This window comes from Coenobita brevimanus, chromosome 59 (assembly GCF_032717465.1).
Source record: "Coenobita brevimanus isolate Jiangsu-jjx chromosome 59, ASM3271746v2, whole genome shotgun sequence".
NCBI lineage: Eukaryota > Metazoa > Arthropoda > Malacostraca > Decapoda > Coenobitidae > Coenobita > Coenobita brevimanus.
In genome coordinates this window covers 21,034,711-21,056,988 of record NC_137012.1, presented here as the reverse complement: position 1 = coordinate 21,056,988, position 22,278 = coordinate 21,034,711, and the positions used below count along the sequence as shown (strand labels likewise).

The window sequence follows — 22,278 nt, the reverse complement described above, 5'->3', positions numbered from 1 at the left end:
GGTGGCTGAACAGGGAGCTGTAGACAGAGGCGTTAATGAACAGTACAGAGCCCTCAAGAACAATTTCTTGAGAGTTACTGATGTAACATGCGGCTGGACAAGAGGACCACCAAGACATAAAGTAACTTGGTGGTAGGATGAGGGTGTAGAAGCTGCAATTAAGGAGAAAAGAAGGCTTTTCCGGGAATGGAAGAAGGGTGGTAGCAAAGAGGAATATTTGGCTGCCAAGCGTAGGGCTAGGAGAGAGGTATACAGGGCAAAGTCTGAGTCACAGAGACAATTACTTGATAACCTAAATCAAGGGGAAAGGAAAAATATATTTAAGGTGGCATGTCAGGTGAAGAGGGATAATCAGGATATCATAGGTGAGCAGTGTGTGAAGAATGATGAAGGAAGGGTAGTGGTGAACATTGAGGATATTAAAGATGCATGGAGAGAGCATTATAACCGGTTGTTGAATGAGGAGTTTGACTGGGACAGGGAAGGTTTGGAGCCAGCCGATCCAGTGTCTGGCCCTTGGCCTTTGATTGATACTGCTACTGTGAGTGAGGCAATAGGCAGGATGAGGGTGGGGAAGGCAGCAGGTGTGTCTGGGTTGACTGCCGAAATGTTGAAGGCCTCAGGCGATATAGGGGTGAGTTTAGTCACTGACCTGATAAATAGGATTATTTATGAGTGTGTTGTCCCAGATGATTGGCTGAAGAGTGTAATTGTAAATGTGTATAAAGGGAAGGGTGATGCCCTGGAAAGAGGAAATTATAGAGGTATAAAGCTTTTAGATCAGATAATGAAGGTAATGGAGAGAGTTTTAGAAGGTATGATTAGAGAAAGAGTGAATATTGATGAGATGCAGTTTGGGTTTATGCCAGGTAGGGGGACCACTGATGCCATATTCATTGTTCGACAGCTTCAGGAAAAATATATTGGTAGGAGAAGGGATCTTTATTTTGTTTTTGTTGATTGGAAAAGGTCTTTGACAGAGTCCCTAGAGAGGTGGTGAAGTGGGCAATGAGAAAGCTTGGCTTGGAGGAGTGACTGGTTAGGGTGGTTATGGCCATGTATGTAGGTGCTCACACCCAGGTGAGAGTGAATGGAGATTTAAGTGATGAGTTTTCCGTGAATGTTGGTGTGCATCAGGGGTCAGTCTTGAGTCCCATGTTGTTTATCATGGTACTTGAAGCCCTTTCACGTGACTTTAGAAACGGACTCCCGTGGGTGGTGTTGGATGCTGATGATTTGGTGTTGATTGCAGAGAATGAAAGGGAGGCGGAGGAAAGATTTAGGAAGTGGAGAGATTGTATGGGGCAAAAGGGTTTAAGGGTAAATGCAGATAAAACAAAAGTGATGATATCTAGGGTTGGTGGCGGTACTGTCAAAAACGAGGGAGAGTGGCCATGTGCAGTTTGCCATAAGGGCGTGGGAAGTAATTCCATCTTGTGCGGTGCATAAGAGTACGTGAAAGGGTACAGCAGGGAAGGAAGGTTGTTGGTACACTGAAAGCAGTGATGAGAAATAGGGAGGTGAGTATGGAAGTTAAGAAGTCACTGCATGATGGTATTGTGATCCCTACCCTGACGTATGGAAGCGAGACGTGGACATTGCAAGAGGGGAACAAGTCAAGAGTGAGAGCAGTGGAAATGAGTTACTTGAGAGGAGCATGTGGAGTGACATGGAGGGACAGGTTGACGAATGAAGAAGTGAAGGAACGTTGTGGGGTAGATGTGGATGTGGTTGAAAAGATTAGGAGAAATACACTGAGGTGGTTTGGACATGTGGAGAGAATGGAGAATGAAAGACTGACTAAGAGGGTGTATGTAGGTGAGGTGGAGGGAGGGAGAGGGAGGGGTAGACCGAGGATGAGGTGGAGGGATGGAGTTGAGAGGTATATGAGGGAGTGGGGGGTGAGTTGGGGGGAGGGGAGTCAATTGGTGGGTGACAGAGTGACTTGGAGGCGTTTTGTCTGCGGCCACCCTTTGCGGGATTAGGGCGTCGGGCTATAGATAGATATAGATAGATAGATAGATAGATAAGAGATGTAGTGGTATCAGAGGTAGACTGCGAGATAATGCTGATTTTATGTGTACAGCGTGCCGGGGTGAGCAGGTGGAGATCGTCAGACGTGAAAGGATTGAACTTGCTGGTGAATCTCTTGAGTGTGTGGAAGAGTTTTGTTATTTGGGAGACATGTTGTGTGCTGGAGGTGGGGCTGGAGCTAGCTCTGTGGCTAGGGTAAGAAGTGGTTGGAAGAAGTTCAGGGAGCTCTTGCCTCTCCTGACATTGAGAGGGCTCTCCCTACTTGCTAAGGGGTCTTTGTATGCAGCATGTGTTAGGAGTGTAATGCTGTATGGCAGTGAGACCTGGGCAGTGAAGGAGGAAGACATTCGCCGGCTCAGACGTACAGAAATGACAATGATTAGGTGGATGTGCAGTGCGTCCCTGCGTCCAAGGCCTGGAGGGGCTGGGTTTACAATGGAAGAGTTGAGAGGTAGGATGGGATTGTAGTGTATTGGTGTTGTGATGAGGAGAGGTAGATTGAGGTGGTTTGGACATGTGGAGAGGATGGGGGATGATAATTGGGTGAGGAAGGTGAGAAGTGTTAATATTGGGGGTGGGGTTATGAGGGGTAGACCGAGAAAAACATGGGACGAGGTCATTAAGTGTGACCTTAGGGTTAAGAGACTGAACAGGGAGGCTGCAATGGATCGTGCAGCGTGGAGAGCTGCCATTAGGTGACCAAGGCCGACACATGCAACCATGTTGGAGCCTTTAAAAACGAAAACGATCATTTGTACTGAATTCACCCTCATCCAGTCTTTGTACACCATCACTTTATTTAAAAACTACTGAGTGTTTCCAACAATGAAAAGACAGTGTATTGGTTCTTTTTATAAATAATGTTCATCAGATCCATCAAGCATACCTGTATTGAATTTCACTTAGAATGTGATTTTTATTTGTCTTTCCAGGTTTTATGCAGCAGAAATTGCTATCGGCCTCTTCTACCTCCATTCCCACAGCATTGTTTACCGAGACCTTAAGCTTGACAATGTTTTGCTTGATCAGGATGGGCACATCAAGATTGCTGACTTTGGAATGTGCAAAGAAGGCATTTCTGGTGACAGAACCACCAAAACTTTCTGTGGAACTCCTGACTATATTGCTCCAGAGGTGAGTTGACATATTAGGTAGATGTCTGATAATTGTGCCATTACTGAAGAACTGGTCCTCTTGATGAAATCAGGTTAACTGTTATTGTTAATCACCTGTAAGTGAAAAGGAGCTTTAGTTACTCAGGTTTTTCTTTCTTGCATGTCTCCCCTTACATTCTTTAACCTCTGTCAGGCTGATTCTGTGTAAAGTATTATACGTCCCCTGAAGCTTTGTTTTATTACTAATGTAAATTGTACCTTATACTGTATGGGGCTTACAGCTTGGCCTGTGCAGACCTTCATTTTGCCCCCTATGAGGTCTGCAGCATGGCAAGGGTTTATGGAGAGTTGAATGATGAGTTTTTCATGAATGTTGGTGTGCATCAGTGTCAGTCTTGAGCCTCTCATTGTTTGTCATGGTGCTTGAAACTTTCTCATGTGACATCAGAAATGAACCCCTATGGGAGGTGTTGTATGCTGATGACTGAGTGTTGATTGCAGAGAATGAAAGGGGGCCAGGGGAAAGATTTAGGAAATGGAGAGTGGAATGGGGCACAAGGGTTTGAGAGTATCACCATCATCATCATCATCATCATCATCCGGACCTCCTTTCCCACCCTAGGACAGGGTGAGGAGTAGCAGTGTCCAGACAACCCAATTTTGCCCAATCCAATGGGCTATGCTTCCATTCACTCATCATTCAAGCCCCCGGAATTCTGGCTTTATCTGGTATGCCAAAAACTTTCACCACATTCTGTAGCTTCACGTAGATATATCCGATAGAGTTAATCTGAATATTTTGACTTTACAAAGGGATGCCAAATCCCTGCTTATGCACTTCTTCTCACAGCTTTCATCCAGCCAGCTTGATCTCTTGTCAGTTCCCTAGCCTCACCGACTTCCATACGTCTCTTCCTCACACACTCATCCACCATATCCCTCCACCTTCTTCTTGGCCAACCTCACCTCCTCCCTCCTTCAGATTCGCCCAGATATACCTTTTTCAGCACTCTGTTGTTATCCATTCTCTCCACATGACCATACCATCTTAGTACACTCTCTTCGATTCTGGTGTTCACAGACTTCCTCACTCTGCATCTTTCATGAATCACATTATTTCATATTTTATCCACTCTCTGTACTCCACATACTTTCCTCAGCAGTCCCATCTCCACTGCTGTCACTCTTGACTTTTCATTTTCATGCCACACCATGGTCTCTTATCTTTATGTTAAAGTTGGCACGAACATTCCTTCATGTAAACCTCGTGCAGCTGCAGCACTCAGGCCTCTGTTTCTTATCAAGGCCTTCATAGCACCAGCTACTTTCCTTCCTTGTGTCACTGTACTTTCCACTTCTTTTGCACATTTTCCTCTTGTTTCTGTCACTGTGCCCAGGTATTTGAACTCTCTCACTAATTCCAATCTCTCTCCATTCACTGTAACATCACACTGGGAGTCACCTGCTCTCTCATTTACCATCACTTTACTCTTTTCTGCATTTATTCTCAAGGCACAACATTTGCAGACATCAGCAAAACTCTACACTAGTCTACCAAGTTCTTGTTTGGTATTTGCAAGTAGCAATGCATTATCAGCATACAACAAATTTAAGATATTCCATCCATCACTGTTCATTACCAGTGCCATCCTTCTCTCCATTACTCATGTTTTTACTTCTCTCACCACCCCATTCATATATATATATTGAACAACCATGGGGACATCACAGCACCTTGTCACATGCCCTCATTGATTGTGAACCTTTCACATAGATGCCCATTTACCCCTACACATGCTTTATGACCATCATAAAAACTCCTGACTGCACCTAGCAGCTTACCATCTACACCGTACATGCACAAAAACTTCCTCAGTCGTTCTCTGTCTACTTTATCATATGCTTTTTCCAGATCCATGAATGCCTTAAACACCTTATAGTCCTTCTCACAAGCTTTCGTCATTATCTGTCTCTGCAGATATTTGATCCACACATCCTTTGCTGCTCCTAAAGCCACCCTGTTCATCACTCACTAGGACTTCTGATATCTCTCTTACATTATAATAATTCTTCCTTATACCTTCCCCACAACACTCAAGCCTATGTCACGATAATTCTTGCACTCACTTCGCTCACCTTTATTTTTGTACAGGAGCACAATCACATCCTTTTTCCACTCTGCTGGCACAGTTTCATTCATCTATGCCTTCTTACATATCTCCAATAAACACTTCATTCTGCTGTCTCCACAACACTTAATCATCTCTGCATACACCTTATCAACCCCAGCTGCTCTCCCATTTTTCAGCTGCTTCACAGCATTCTTCACTTGTGTGAATGTCACGTTTCCTGGCACTGGATTCCATTTCTGCACACCCCCAAAACCAAGCATGCTTACAGCTGCTCTGCTCTCTCTGTTCCCATTCATCAGGCTTTCAAAATATTCTTTCCATCTGGGCCGTACTTCATCCTCATGGATTAATAGTCTACCACATACATCCTTCACACTTTCACATTTCTTTCCTCTGCCACTTCTACATTTCCACATCTCTCTCCAGAATAATTTCCTATTTTGGGAGTAATTTGCATTCATTTTTCTTCCTAGGTCATTTACTTCTTCCTCCTTCCTCTTCACAAGTCTGTTTACGTGCTTCATGCTCTCAGTATATTCATTTCTTATTTCAACTGAATCCCTGTGCTGTATCCACTCTAGCTACTTTTTCCTCTTTTCCTCCACTGCTTTCTTAACATCTTCATCCCACTGTCCTGTACCTTTCTTCTTTGTTGTTATTCTTGCCACACTGCACACCGTTTTAGCATTCCTAACTAAGCAATCGCAGTATGCGTTCCACAAGCTGTCCAGTTCCATTTTATTCCAGTTCACTGATTCCAACTCCTTCCCTACTTTGCTCCTTTATTCATCTGCCATTTCTTTGATCCTGGGTTTCTCGACTTTCAGTCTTTCTCCCTGACTGCCTCTCTCTCTCCTTGTCCACTCACTTCTCTCAGTGTGCTCTTACATACCTCAGTTATATGATCTGACAGACCTTCACATCGTCCTCTCATGGCCCTCGTATCAGCAACCATTCCCGGCTTCGACCTTTCTATGAGCATGTAATCAGTCAGGGTTCTTACAACATGAAGCCCATTCCGGCCGTAACATATATAGTAATCCCTCCACTATCCGATGTAATAGAGCCAAAGGCATGGCCGGAAAGTGGGTCCATCAGGATAGTGGGCCCCTGCCTCCTGGACTGGTACTTATGGACCCTAGCCCAGCTTAACTCAGAAAACCACCTACATAACTCTCTTGCGGACATGCACAGCACCTATTTAAGACCCTATTCACACAAATAAGGGACAGAAATATGAAGTAAATGAAAAGGAACCAGAGAATGAGGAATTAGAAGTGAGTATGGAAAATATTAGCAGTGTACAGGGTACTTACAGCACGTCTGTGGCTGTTCGTTACGAAGGTTAACCCTCCTCCCTTAAGGCTCTGGCAGTGGTGAAAATGCTCTTGAAGCACGTACAGTAATCCAATGTTGTGCTGCACTTAATCCTTTGCAGTATGAGCTATATTTGTTTAACACTGCACATTCTGTTCTTGAATGCACCACGCCAGTTTCAACCACCATTTTCAACCGCCAGTTTACACTCTGTACTTATCTTTGCACTCTGAATTCTAATTTCATAACACTCCACAACACTGTAAATTCCCATGTGGTCTAGTGGCGAGGTATTGCAGTTTATTCACTGTTTATTCACAAGAACAAGCACATGCGGCATCCATTGAATGAGCATCTAGTCAGGATGGTAGTTAGGTGGTAACTGGGGAGGGATGGGGGAAGGCAGGAAGCAAGCAGTGAGCGTAAACACGGCTGTTCGGCGTTGTGCTCTATTTTCAGAGTACCGTTGAAATTTTTTTTTTTTTTTTTTTTTTTTTTTTTTTTTTGCCATTTTGGGGTTCTAAAGCCCGGGCCCAAAATGTCCAGTAAGTAGGGAGTCTGGATAGTGGGCTTCTGGATAGTACAGGGATTACTGTATATTTATGTGCATCTTTGTGTTTGAAATACGAGTTACAAATGCACAACCTCCTTTCCTGACACATATCCGTCAGTTACTTCCCATTATCATTTTCTCCTGGTACTCCATTGTAACCCATTATGTTATCCTCAGGACCAGTGCCTCCTCTTCCATTCCTATCGCCCATTATGATCACTTTATAACTCTTGGGCATTTCTCCCACTGCTTCATCCAACTCATCCCAAGAGCTGTTTTTCTTTGTATTGCTCCTGACAAACAGTTAGAGAGTAAATGTGAAAAAAACAGGTTATAATATCTAGAGCCAGTGATGCTACTGTCAGAGCAGAGGGAAAGTGGCCATTTTCATTTGCCACGAGGGTGTGGGAAGTAACTCCACTCTGTGCAGTACTTGTGATAAGTGGGTGTATAAGAGATGTGATGGTGTAAGGGTAGACTGTGAGATAATGCTGATTTTGTGTGTGCGGTATGTCAGGGAGAGCATGTAGAGAGTGTCCGGCATGTAAGGATTGATCTTGATGGTGAATCTCTTCAGTGCAATTAATATTCCTATCTTTCAAAGTATTGAAATTCTTGGTGTTTCACATAACAAGACTGTATCGACAGCTGGACTTCTAATGTTAAATCACATGCAAAAATCAGTTCAAAGAAACTTGGATAATTGTACAGAATCCGTAACTTCTTTACTGACAAACAGTTAGCCATATTTTACAAGAGTTATGTGTGCTCTCAGCTGGAATATTGCTCACCGTTGTGGAATGGATGTGGAGAGGTTGCACTAAAACATCCATCCATCCTCCATCCAATCCTACGTTTCTCTATGAGAAGCATAGGAGCCCGGAGCTTGGCAGTTGGTCCTGACATTTAAGATGAGAGTGACCAGCCTCACTCATCCCTGAGTGGCATTACATGAGCAATAAACCCCAACCACCCCTTGGATATAAACCTTCACTGGCTCAATCTGATTTGAGCACCTTAATTACCCACTAAACCACCAGGTGCCATAATTTGGTTATATGGTTACCACCCAGCATAGTAAATGGTTTCCTGATGTACAGGAAACCATTTGCACTAAAACAACTTGAGAAAATTCAGAAAAGTGGTAAGAATAATTAATAACCCACAATTACAATGAACTACCTCCCCTACAGGTAAGAAGGAATGTTGCCTCCCTTGCATTATTTTATAAATACTTTTATGGCAAATGCTCAGATGAAGCTGCATCCATTGTGCCACCTCTCCACACCTTCCCCCATGCTACGCAGGTATCCAGTAGTGCTCATGGCTGGACTGCCATACTGCAGAACATCTGCTTATCAGAGTTCCTTTATTCCCTGAACTGCATGTGTATGGGACTCGCTTCCCCAGAATAGTTTCCCCCAAAACTTCAACCTGCAGTAGTTGAAGTCCAGCTCTTACATATTTTTTTATGGATGGAGGACACCTGCAATCTGATGTATGGATTGTTATTATTGCTATTTGTTTTTCTCTCTTGTGTTCATCTTCTGTAAAAAACGAAAATAAAAAATGAGGAACGTGTTTTGTGCTGGAGGTGGGGCTGGCGCTAACTTTGCAGCTAGGGTAAGGAGTGATTCAAGTAAGTTCAGGGAGCTGTAGCCTCTCATGACATTGCGAGGGCCCTCCGTCCATGCAATAGGATCTCTGTTTGTGGCATGTGTTAGGAGAGTAATGCAGTATGGAAATGAGATCTGGGTAGTAAAGGAAAAGGATATTCATAGGCTCAGATATACAGGAATGACAGTGATTAGATGGATGTGTAATGCATCCTTAAATATGAGGCTTGGGAGGGCTAGGTTTACAACTGAAGAGTTGAGAGGAAGGATGGGACTGGAGTGTACTGGTGTTGTGGTGAGGAGAGATAGTTTGAGGTGGTTTGGGCTTGTGGAGAGGATGAAGGATGACAGTTGAGTGCAGAAAGCAGGGTTGGCAAAAAAACCACTTTTTTTGAAAAATCCCAACCCACCTGGGTTTTTTTCAGTTTTTTTCACAATATACCACTAAAACCCCAGGCAAAAGTGGTTTTTCAAAGTTTACCCTAAATTTAAATAAAATAATGTTTCTGCTATACATAATTATGAATAGCCCAATAAAATCTTATTTTTCACACAGTTATTTGAATGAGGGAAATGAACACAATTATGTTTTGACTTGTTTGGCTGTTATCCTTGGGCTGCCTGCTACACGGCAAAACATGCTTCAACATGAGAAGCTTGAGAGCACTGCACAACTCATGAGCTGGCAAAGATCAGTCCACATTACACAATAGTAGAAGAAGGAGTCACTTGCCTTGCTACTCTCCTTTCTTTGGTAATTACATACTTGCATTTTTCAATCTTGTAAATAATTATTATTGAAAATTCTGTTGCATAAGTGATTTCACATATTATCTTGACAGTAATAATAGCTTTTGGTAACCAAATATCTAAGCCAATTAAATACATCTATTTTAAACAAAGCAACGATAATAATATATTTCTATAGAATTACTGTATTGATATTTGGTAATGATATGAGACAACATATAGTATAAGTTAACTCCAGTAATGATTGCTGTTATGTAACATATTTACCCCACTCCTTAATAAAACTAAAAACCATATGTATCAAAAACAACTTTACTCTTAATGTTAAAACTTTCAAAATTAGAGACAAGTAGTGCTGGCTGTAAAGTTTGTATTCACCAGATGAAAACCAAGGAAATTTACCGTGAATTCAAGCTACATACTACTGTATTAGGATTCTTTTAACCCAGTCTTAAGCACAGGTGTCATGTTTACACTCATTTTGTAGAAAAGTGTGACCAAATAGTAAGAATGAAAAACTTGAGTGTAAAATTTCTTTTTTAGTTCAGAGAACAGAAATATGCCTCGCACAGCTGGTTGTTGTCGAAAAAACCCTGTAAAGTGGGTCAAATTGTGGGTTTTTTCAAGTGGGTTTTACTGAAAAAACCCGGCTGCATAAAATCGGGTTACCCACTTTGTTGCCAACCCTGGCAGAAAGTGAGAAGTGTGAATTTAGGGAGTAGGACTGTGAGAGGCAGAATGAAAAAGGCTTGGGATGAGGTCGTAGAGTATGACCTCAGGGATGAGGAACTGAATAGGGAGGCTGCCAGAGATGAAGCAGCATGGAGAGCCACCATTAGATGTAAGCATGTTGGAACCTTTATAAATGATACAACTGAATTTGACTAGTACTCCAACTTTGTCATTTGCCAATCATTTAGAAAGACTGATAACTTACTTTTAAGATCTGTATTGTGTACCATGAACTTTACTGTAACCATGCTCACCCATTATGTATCTCTCTGTTTCCTAAAATTACTGTTTTTAATTTTGGAGCCAGAACTAAATAAGCATGCTTCCCTTCTGTATATTTGTAATTTGATACTCATTCCCATAATGGTCCACCTCATGACTAATGAAAAGTAAACCATGACCTTAGTAACAGTGATTCATTTTGTATCCAACCATTGAGAGTTGACATGTCTCTTCAGATCATCCTGTACCAGCCATATGGAAAGAGTGTGGACTGGTGGGCATACGGTGTTTTGCTGTATGAGATGTTAGTTGGTCAGCCTCCATTTGATGGCGAAGATGAGGAAGAGTTGTTTGCTGCCATCACTGACCACAACGTTTCTTACCCCAAATCTCTGTCTAAGGAAGCCAAGGAGTGCTGCAAGGGCGTGAGTGATCTCTACATTTATTATTGTTGTAAAGTTGATAATCACTTTAACTCTGCTTTTATTATTGTTGTAAAGTTGATAATCACTTTAACTCCATCTTTTTTTTTTTTTTCATACTAATTTCAGATTAATTTATTCAGCTCAGTAGAGATATTTTGAACTGGAGGAGCTATGGACAGTCTTCATTAACCTTACAGTACCAGATATCCTTCTTAGGTTGAATAAAATCATCTGGTGGTGGAATGATTAAAATATAAAGTACATTATCAGACTGGAAAGGTAAATGAAGTCCAGGTATACCAACATTAATGCATTACCAGCAGGACTCAGTGATAATTACTTCAAAAAATTATTACTTTTTGTTGATAATGGGTAAATTATAACTATCATCATCTCAGCTCAAATTTCCATCTGTATGGTTAAGTGAATCAGAGTTCAGATACAAAGAAAGAGAAGTTGCAATAGCAGAAGGACTATCAAACTGCTTGCCTATTGATATGGACCACACTTTCATTCGCACATCATTCAGGTCTCAGATTTTTGCTCTTCCTCATAAGCAAAAACATCTGCATATTTGACCTCCTTTTTTTTTTTTTTTTCCTTTTTTCTTTTTTAAACATCATCTGTTTCTCATATATCTGTGAAATAGAATCATTAAGACAATTACCAAGAATCATTAAGACAATTACCAAATTTTAAAAGGGATGCATTTCACACCCTATTTTCTCTCCCACTCATTTACCATATCCAGCCATCTTAATGGCTCCCCACACTTCTTTTCACCTTCAGAATCACTTAGATGTATCCTTTTCACATTCTTACATAAATCCATTCTCTATAGCACTATATAAGTACTTGTACAGTATAGTACTCTCATCTACCCATGTAATCAGTAAACTTCTTTACTCCACATCATTCATGATCTCTGTTTCTTATCCTGTTCAAATTACTCAGCTCACACACATTTCTTAACAGTCCCATTTCCACTGCCTTCACTCCTGACTTCTCAGACATATCCCATACCAAAGTCTCACACGCATACATTAATTTGAGCCCCAGTGCACCTTCATGCACTCATCATGTAGCCTTCATAGCTTATGTCACTTTCCTTCCAAAGCCACTCTATTCTTCACCTATTTTTACACATTTAACTCTCAGTTCTGGTACTACCCTGATGTACTTAAGTTCTCCTACTCCTTCATGTCAATCCATTCACCAGCACGCCACACTTTGAGTCGCTTCTCTCAGCCATTATTGTACATTACCCTGCATTGGCTTTCAAGCGATACCACTCACAAACAGTCACAGAAAATTCTTGAACCAGTCTACTTATGTACTTTATAAGCAAGTAACTGTTTCACCTGCCTACATCAGCCACTAATATTCTAACCATCATTATAAATTTCCAGCATCACTCACCTTTCCATAATTAGTTTTTACTCTCTCTCTCTCTCTCATTCTTTCTTTCTTTCTTTTTCCAGGTCAGTAAGCACCATAAATATAGCAGACCTTCATTGTATGATGAACCAGTATGTGATGAATCACTTGTGTCCCCCCCTGTGGCGGGGGGGACACAACCTGGCCGCATTATGGGGTGGTACTACTACTCTGCGGCCAGGTTGTGTTAGGAAGAATACTGCCACCGTATTCCCTGCTTGTCGTAAAAGGCGACTAAAAGGGGCGGGGTGAGGGGACTAGGGACCCCCTCCTCTGTTTTTTAGTTCCTAAAAAGAGACAGGCCAGAGAAAGGGATTGGGTTGGAGTTATCCCCGTACCCTGAAGATTGGGTCTATGAATGTGCGTGGATGTAGTACGATTGAGGCTAAAAGGGAAGAGATTGGGAGAATGTTTGTGAGAAGAAAGTTGGATGTGTTAGCTTTGAGTGAAACGAAGATGAAAGGGAAGGGGGAATCTATGTTTGGAAGTGTGAATGGAAGATTGTCAGGTGTTGATAGAGGAAGGGCAAGAGAAGGTGTGGCCTTGTTAGTGAGTCCGGAAGTACAGCAGCGTGTGATTGAATGGAAGGAGGTGTCATCGAGACTGATGTGGGTGAAAGCGAAATTTGAACGTGAGATGTGGGTGTTTGTGAGTGCATATGGGCCTGGTAGTGAAAGGGATGAACAAGAGAGGGAGTCTTTCTGGAATGATGTTGATGAGTGTCTGCAGAGTTTTGGAGCGAATGTGAATGTGGTAATGATGGGAGATCTGAATGCTAGAGTGGGAAATGTAGCAGTTGAAGGCGTAGTTGGTATGCATGGTGTGCCTGGAAGAAATGAAAATGGGGAACGAATGATAGCGATGTGTGTTGAGCGAGAGATGGTGATTGGGAATATGCCGTTTGAGAAGAAAGATATTTATAAGTATACATGGGTGAGACAGGAGGGTGGAAGGGTTGTTGATAGAGCTTTGATGGACTATGTGGTTGTGTCTAGGAATGTAATAGGAAGATTGTTGGATGTGAGAGTTCTAAGAGGGGAGGGTGGAGGTATGTCTGACCACTACCTGGTGGAGGGAAAGTTAAGAGTAGGTAAGAGATGGGTGAGAGCTAGGAGGGTTAGGTGTGGCTGGGAGGTTTTGAAAGTGAGTGAGTTGGATAAAAGAGAGGAAAAGATAGAGTATCAGGAGAAATTGAAAGATGAGTGGAACGCAGTGAAAGATCGGAAAAATGGCAGCGTGGAGGAGGAATGGCAGTTGTTTAAGAGTGCTGTGGTGGGGCATGCAGAAGAGGTGTGTGGTGTGAGACGTGTGGGTGGTGGTGTAAGAAAAGGAAGTGAATGGTGGTGCGAGGAAGTAAGTATGGCTGTGGCCGAGAAGAGACGTGCATATGAAGTGTGGCTGCAGAGGAAGGATGAGATGTCATATGAAAGGTATAAGGAAAAGAGGAATAGAGCGAGAAGGGCTGTGCGTGATGCTAAAGTGGCAGCAGATGAGAGGTGGGGTAGGCGGCTGACAGAGAATTTTCAACAGAATAAGAAAATGTTTTGGAAGGAGGTGAAAAAGGTGCGAAAGGGAGAGTCTGGGAAGGAAGAACGAGTAAAAGCAGAGGATGGAAGGATGTTAATTGAGATGGATGCAGTAAGGAAGAGATGGGCAGAGTATTTTGAAAGATTGTTAAATGTAGAGGAGGAAAGGGTGGCTGAGATTGTGGCAGATGGAAGGGTGCAAGGAATAAATGTGTTGGGAGAGTTGAATGATTCTTTGATCACAAAGGAGGAAGTGGAGAAGGCAGTAAAGGAAATGAAAACAGGGAAAGCTGCAGGTATGGATGGGTGTGCTGTGGAATGCCTGAAGGGTGGTGGAGTGACTATTGTTGACTGGTTAGTAAGATTGTTGAATGTGTGCTTTGAGAAAGGTATGGTGCCAATTGACTGGGCAAGTGCTTGTGTGGTCCCGTTGTATAAAGGCAAGGGTGATAAGTATGAATGTACTAGCTTTAGGGGTATAAGTCTGTTGAGTGTTGTAGGTAAGGTGTATGGTAGAGTGTTAATTATGAGAGTTAGAGAGGGTACAGAGGGAGTGATTAGTGATGAGCAGTGTGGCTTTAGGAGAGGGAGGGGATGCGTTGATCAGGTGTTTGCTGTGAGACAAGTGTGTGAAAAATATTTAGCAAAAGGCAAGGATGTGTTTTGGGCATTTATGGATTTAGAGAAAGCGTATGATAGAATTGATAGGGAGGCTTTGTGGACTGTTTTAAGATTGTATGGACTTGATGGTAGGTTACTAAAAGGGGTGAAAAGTTTTTATGTAAATAGTAGAGCATGTGTAAGAGTGGGAAATGCTGTGAGTGATTGGTTTCCCGTGAGAGTGGGGCTGCGACAGGGATGTGTGATGTTGCCTTGGTTGTTTATTATTTACATGGATGGTGTTGTAAGGGAGGTGAATGCAAGAGTTTTAGGTGGTCTGAGTCTGGTAAATGTCGATGGTGGAGATTGGAATCTGAAGCAGCTGCTGTTTGCAGATGATACTGCACTGGTGACTGATTCAGAGGAGAGATTGAGACAGTTGGTAGAGGAGTTTGGAAGGGTGTGTGAAAGGAGGAATTTGAAAGTAAATGAGAATAAGAGTAAAGTGATGAAGTGTACGAGGTTGATAGATGGTAGGGGGATGAATATAGTTTTGAATGGTGAGTTGCTTGAGGAGGTAAATTGTTTTAAATATCTAGGGTCACATGTTGCTGTGGATGGAAGAATAGATACAGAAGTAAAGTTTAGAATAAATGAAGTAGGAAAGGTGCTGGGAGGAATGAAAAAAGTGTTTAAATGTCGTTTGCTTAGAATGGATGTAAAGAGAAGGCTGTATGAGGGTGTTGTGGTACCGACTGCATTATATGGGGCTGAAACATGGAATATGGGTGTAGCAGAGAGGAAAAGTTTGAATGTAATGGAGATGAGGTGTCTGAGGAGTATGTGTGGAGTGACGCGTATGGATCGGGTGCGACATGATGAAGTGCGAAGGAGAACTGGAGTTGTTCGGGAGATGGCTGGTAGAGTTGAGCAGAGGGTGTTGCGATGGTTTGGGCATATGGAGAGAATGGATAATGAGCGATTGGTGAAAAAGATAACTAGATCTGATGTGAGAGGTGTAAGGCTGAGAGGAAGACCACGAATAGGATGGATGGACAGTGTGAAGAGAGCGCTGGATGCGAGAGGGATGTCTGTTGAGCAAGGAAGAGTGGCTGTGCATGACAGAAATAAATGGAGAGAAATTGTGAATAAATAAGTGATGACGCAGCCCTGAGGGGATATTCTCCCGCATTTGGTCTGATCAGCTAGTCAGGTCAGGTGCGGGTAAGGGGATGGGTCTGTTATGATGTGGCAGGGATAAACCAGTTCTGCTGTCGGGCCCTGCTGCGGATGTCACTGATTACATTGCGCAGTTGACCCTTGTGCGGTGTGGTGCCGTGAGGATCTGTCCGTTCTCCCCTTTGGGGCTAAGATGTGAATGGATGAGTAAATGGAGAGTGTGTCATCCTGTCTCGGCTACCTCCGTTTCCTTGGGGGAAGCAGCCTAGGTATATAGATAGATAGATTTTTATATATGATAGTATTTTAGCTTATACGATCATTTTGATCCCACACAGAGCCTCACTAATTGATGCACAGTCCCTGTTTTCACTTTTACAATCACTGACACACAAGGCTACAGTTATTTGTTTGCTCCTAGATGGCTTCCTAACTCGTCACTTTTGGGTATGTTAATGTCAGTGATGGAACAGTAATGTGGTGCTGGAGTTCAAGCAGCAAGGGAACTGCAGTGAATTGAAATAACTACCAGTTGAGACAAATTTTAGACTCATTTTTAGACTAGTTTTTGGTGGTAAGCAGCAAATGAAGTGCTGCAAAGTGAAATAACAACTGCATTAGGTGAGTTTGAAACTTGTTTTTAGACTGGTGTTTAGATGACCTTTGGCCAAAAATATATCCCCACCGAACCTATGTTGTATACGATATATGATAAATCATTATGCGATGATTTCTTCCATATGCATCCTCATCGTAAAATGAGGGAGTGGTATGTTGCATATTCCTTGTCACAGGATTTCTTTGCTCTCTGCCTTGATACAAATTTTAACACACACATTATCATCCACAACTAAAGGTACCCCCTTCATCACTCACCTGACATTTTGTTGTCTTCTCCTTTATCCATCCATCCATCCATTCATCATCCAATCCTATGTCGCCCCATAAGGAGCAAAGGAACCCGGGGCTGGGCAGGTTGGTCCTGACATTTAAGATAAGAGTGACCAGCCTCACTCATCCCTGAGTGGCATTATGTGAACAATAAACTCCATCCACCCCCTGGATATAAACCTACACAGGCTCAGTCCAATTGGAGCACCTTAATTACCCACTAAACTACCGGACGCCATAATTTGGTTGTATGCTTACCATCCAGCATAGTACAGTGTATCCCCCTAATATGTGAGAATATGAGCTACAAAATGCGTCACATATTGAGAACTCGCATATTGTAGAGTAAAGAATAAATGGGAAATTATATATATATATATATAGTCAGACAACCCCCTGGCACAGCCATTATAACCCCATTTTTGCCAACTGCACACACATAATTTCAAGAAAAATATATTAAAATAATAAGATTACATTAGAATGATGAATATCATTCATTCATTCATTGCCAGACGCCATGTATCCCAAACGGGGTGGCCAACGGCATAGAGTTAATTGTTTTACAGGGAGGGGCACTAATCCTCCACCAACCCCACTTGACACGTAGGGATGCCAACAGCATCTGGTGTTCCCAGGTGGTCACCCATCCAAGTACTAACCAGACCCAACGTTGCTTAACTTCGCTGATCGGACGGGAAGCGGTGTACTCAAAGTGGTATGGCCGTTGATGAATATAACAACAAAAAATAATGCCATTTGCTTACCGTATTTAGAGGTCTGCCTGGCTTGCTGGGAAGGAGGGAGGGTATCTGAGGCGCGAGATGTCTATTGTTGCCCCGTGGGGCGACTGTCTGGCCTGGCATCATCACTGTCACTGTCACTCTCACTGTCACTGATATTTTCTCCTTTCATTGCCTCAGTCGCTTGTAAGAATGCTTGATGACGTTGAATGCACGGAGTTGGGGGTGGTGGCGGCGGCAGCGGCAGCGGAGGTGGGGCGACTAAAGAATTTGGTGATTAATGTTTGCTGTCACTTATTCACTCCTTCTTGATGTTTATCAGTGTAATAACGAAGCAGTCTCTCAATTCCCTGGCACATCTCCTCTGTATGGAATTTATCATCGTCACTGGTCTTGATGGCTTCTTTGAGGTTATCCATCGCCATCAAAATCTTGGAGAGGTTTCTCATGTTCACTGCTTCATCCGGTGGTTGCATCTGTGTTGCAACCACTGCACTGTCTTGCTTTTGCCTGGCCAACTCATCCTCTTCATCTACACGAATCATTGCACCTTCTTCTTCCCCTACTGTCTGTATTTCTTGAAGTTTTTCAGCAGTTACACTTTCAAATCCTGCCACTGACTGTGCCGCCGCCAACACAGTTCGGTCTGATGCAGACACCTTTTGGACCTGGCTACCTAGCTCTTTGGGGCACGGGTGGGGGACTAGAGCGTGCCATGCGTGATGAATTGTTGCAGAGTTTACATTGTCCCATGCTTCCAGCAAGACGTCCACGGCATTATGTATGGTGAATGACTTCCAGAAGCGCGTCACCATCATTTCTGGTGTTGATTCCTCATTTGCTGGCTGTTGGTCTGGTAGCTCTTCAGAGTCAAGGTCATCCACATCGAGGTCATTAAAGAGGTCTTGTGCAGCAATTTGTTTGCAATTCTTCATTTGTTTCTGTTTTGGATCTGAGTTAGTCGTAGACACGGGTGTAGTAAAAATTCTTAACATTGCAGATCACCTCCTGGTTGAGGGGTTGCACCAATGAGGTTGTGTTGGGGGGCAAAAAGAGAACTTTAATGTTGGGATGGATATCATTCAAGTAGGCAGGGTGGCAGGGAGCATTATCCATCAAAAGGAGAATCTTCAAGGGAAGGTCAAGTTGGCGGCAAAGCAGGCAGGCATTGGGAACAAAGTGGTTGTTCATCCACGACTGTATGATTGACGAGGTCATCCAACCATTACAGGAGCTGTACCAGTAGAAACCAATTCCATTGCATCCATACTCCTTACATGCCTATAGCACCTAGGATGCTTAGCATTGTGCATGATAACTGGTTTCATCTTGCAAGATGCTGAAAGATTGCAGGGGAACATGACTGTGATGCGGAACTTATCAATCTTCATTCCTCTGGCTTGTTTGTGAGCTTTACTAATTTACGTTGACCTTGGCATCATTTTCCAATTTAATCCACTCTCATCCAGATTTGATCTCTGGTGTAGCCACCTCCTTCTGTGATGGCTTACAAAACAGATGGAAATGAATCGGCTGCATTATGATCAGCACTTGCACGCTACCATACAACTTCACATTTTTAAAATTGTTTTCACTTCAGAAACCTTACCAGCCAGCCCCTGGAAACTTTGAAAGGTCTTGCTTCTGGACATGGTGACTTCTTCAGGCACATCTTGTAAAACAACTTGGCTTGCTCCCTGATGTGCCTGCTGACCAAGGGTACACTCTCTTTTTCTTTGCGGTGTATGTAAAGTGCTAGGTATCTTTCCATTTGGATAAGAGCAGGATTAACAACTTTACTGCACCTGTCTAGTTGCTGACTGCCATAAGTCTTGATGGTGTGTAAAATTTGGTCTTTACTCTTCTAAATGTTTCTCACTGTAGATTCACCCAGGCCTAGTTCTCGCCGTATACACAAGTTGCCCTTTCCTGTGTTTTTCAACTCAGTGACCTTTAACTTCACTTCCAGACTAATTTTCTTTTTTTTGGAATTCTTTTGCGGGACCATGATGCCACAGGGAGTTCTCAACAATGGTAAATTGAAAAAAAAATGAGAGGTACACCACGGGCAAACACCTCAAAAAATGTGGCATGCAGCTGGTAGAGGGGCTCTGACTCACTGGTGGTGGGGGTGCGCTAGCACCACTGACCAGCGCATGGCTGGTTGACTCTCTTGTCCTACTGGCACGCAGCAGGTAGACTCGTTTTTCTTACTCATGTGCAGCTGTAGACTCGTTTTGCACCCGAAGCTTTGAGAAAATACCCAGTTTTTGCCCTAGAATCAAATGCCGCTTCACATACGCGGATTCTCACCTCACATATTAAAAAAAAAAAAAAAAAAAAAAAATTACATTTTCTGAGTCACCTCGCATTGTAGTAGAGTCGCATATTTCGGAGATTCATATTGGGGGGATGCACTGTAAATGGTTTCCTGGTGCACAGGAAACCATTTGGTGTGTCACTCAGTGTGGAGCAACCCTTTACCCTTTGTTTTTTCTTCCATGTGCCCTTCATACATTCACTTCAGTTACCTTTGCTTTTGTAGACAGGTACATTCACAGCCTTCTACCACTCCAGTAGTGCGGTTTTGCCCATCCAGACTTTCTGGTACTTAACTATGAATTTATGATTTTCGTTCCATTCTCTCCAGTACCTTTTATTATCTCTGCATATACCTCCTCAACCCCTGCTGCCTCTCTGTTCCTCAAATGCAGCAGTCATCACTTTGGATTTTGTTATGTGACTGAAATGCTTATACAGTACTGAAATTATGGTATAGAGTTAATCTGTTTGAATAACTCACAGTGTTGACAGTAGATTCTGCCATTTATTCAGGCAGCTATTAGAACTAATACCAGGTTACAGACCAGCTGTTGTTGTTGAGTAGCCCCAGTCTGTCTGGCTGAACATAGCTATCAGTCACAGGCAGGCAGCTGCCCCTGCAGGGCTGTCCCATGCAGTGAACTGATGTTCTCTCATGGCAAACAGTGCCTTGTCACAGCAAAGCGCGAGGAAGAGTGTGGAGGTTTGGTTCCAATGGACGCCATATTTGCATTCCTCTACCCAATTAACAGGAGCATCATTATTAGGCTCCACTTCAACCTGTTTTGTGTGTGTGTGTGTGTGTATATTTATCTAATTGTGATATACAGGAAATGAGCTACGCTCATGGGGTCCAGTCTCTGTTTCTCAGTGAGTCAAATTTAGCTTTAAACTCGTTTAAGTTTTTTGACTGGACGATCTCTTTGTCCAGACTATTCCAGAGGTCTGTACATCTATAAGGAAAGCTATATTTCTTGATATCCTTCAAGCACCTTGGTTTCTTGAGTTTCATTCCGTGTCCTCTTGTTACTCTCTTATTCCTTACAAACAGATCTTCTTAGTCAATTTTATCTACTCCCACCATGGTCCTGAACACTGCAATCATGTCTCCTCTCTCTCTCTCCTTTCTCCTAAGGAAGGCAAATCCAGCTTTTCCAACCTCTCTGAATACAATAGATTTACCAGACTGGGGAGTTGCTGTTCTTTGTATTCTCTCAATCTTGTTTATATCTTTCTTTTTGTATGGGGACCACGCTACTGGTGCATGCTCTAACCTGGGGCGAATCATGGCCACTATCAATTTTTTCATCATCTCCTCATCCATATAATGAAAAGCTACTCTTATATTAGTCAAGAGTTTATATGTCTTTCTAACTGCCTTGTTAATGTGTTTTTCAGGTGACAAACTATCCTGGACCAGCACTCCCAAATTTTTTTTTCTCTCACTTTTGTGATTGGTTCATTACCCATCAAATAATTCAATGATGGCCTTTTGGTACTTTTACCAATTTCCAATATTTTACATTTCTTTGCATTAAATTTCATTTCCCACATCCGGCTCCAATCGTGTATCCTATCCAGATCCTCCTGCAGCATTTTACAATCCTTCTCAACTTCTACCTTCCTCATGATTTTTGCATCATCAGCAAACATACTTGCATAATTGTTCACACCATCTACCATATCATTTACATAAATCAGGAACATTTCTGGCGGCAACACCGAGCCCTGTGGGACTCCATTTGTTACTTCCCTCCATCCAGACATCCTATCCTTTATTACTGTCCTCATTTGTCTGTGTCTCAAAAAGTCTCTCATCCATTCAAAGAGGTTCCCCTTCACTCCTCCTATATGCTCTAGTTTCCACATTAGTCTGTTATGGGGTACCTTGTCGAAGGCCTTCTCCAAATCTAAATACACACAATCCACCCAACCATCTCTCTCCTGTAGCACGTCAATCACTCTTGAGTAAAAACTCAACAAGTTGGACACACATGACCTTCCACTTCTAAATCCAAACTGACTATCACCTAAAATATTCAGCTCTTCCAGATATTTTATCCACCTATCTTTCAGAATTCTTTCGCACAATTTTGCGACCATGCTGGTTAGGGACACTGGTCTATAATTCAGGGGTTCTTCCCTGTTTCCTCCCTTATAAATTGGTACCACATTTTCCCTCTTCCATTCCTGAGGCACTTTCCCCTCTTCCAGAGAGCACACAATTAAACTGTGAATCTTTTCTGCCAGTTGTTTTCTGCATTTCTTCAGTACCCAGTTAGAGATTCCATCTGGTCCTGGGGCTTTCCTTACATCTTGAGTTTCCAGTAATTTATACACTTCTTGTACTTCCACTTTTATATCTTTTATCACTACATTTCTAGTCACTCCCTCCCTTTCCACAAACTCACTTTCATTAGTGAAAACTGACTAGAAATGTTTGTTCATTATTTCTGCTTGAATTGCCGCATCTTTATAGACCTCTCCTTCTACCTTCAGTTTGGTGATTCCTTCCATTTGTTTCAGTATGCCATTGACAAATCTATAAAACAGTTTGGGTTCATCCTTACATTTGTCTATTATACCTTTTTCAAAATTCCTTTCTTCCTCTCTACGTATTTTTGTATAATCATTTCTAGTTCTTTTATAGTCTTCCTTTGTTCTGTTGTCACCTCTCTTTCTTC

The 22,278-nt window shown here is 42.5% G+C and overlaps 1 protein-coding gene and 1 non-coding gene across 2 annotated transcripts in view; one reads left to right on the top strand and one right to left on the bottom strand.

Annotated features, from left to right (window-relative positions):
• Positions 1-22,278, top strand: part of LOC145402863 (protein kinase C, brain isozyme-like) — an 805,215-nt gene that overhangs the window by 726,851 nt on the left and 56,086 nt on the right. Inside the window, exons 11-12 of the mRNA XM_080274771.1 lie at positions 2,967-3,168; positions 10,708-10,896. Coding sequence (XP_080130897.1) covers positions 2,967-3,168; positions 10,708-10,896 — 391 coding nt within the window. The remainder of the gene's footprint in view (positions 1-2,966; positions 3,169-10,707; positions 10,897-22,278) is intronic.
• LOC145402955 (5S ribosomal RNA) lies at positions 17,143-17,261 on the bottom strand. The gene has a single exon (XR_013897893.1). It is a non-coding gene; the product is annotated as a 5S ribosomal RNA (ribosomal RNA).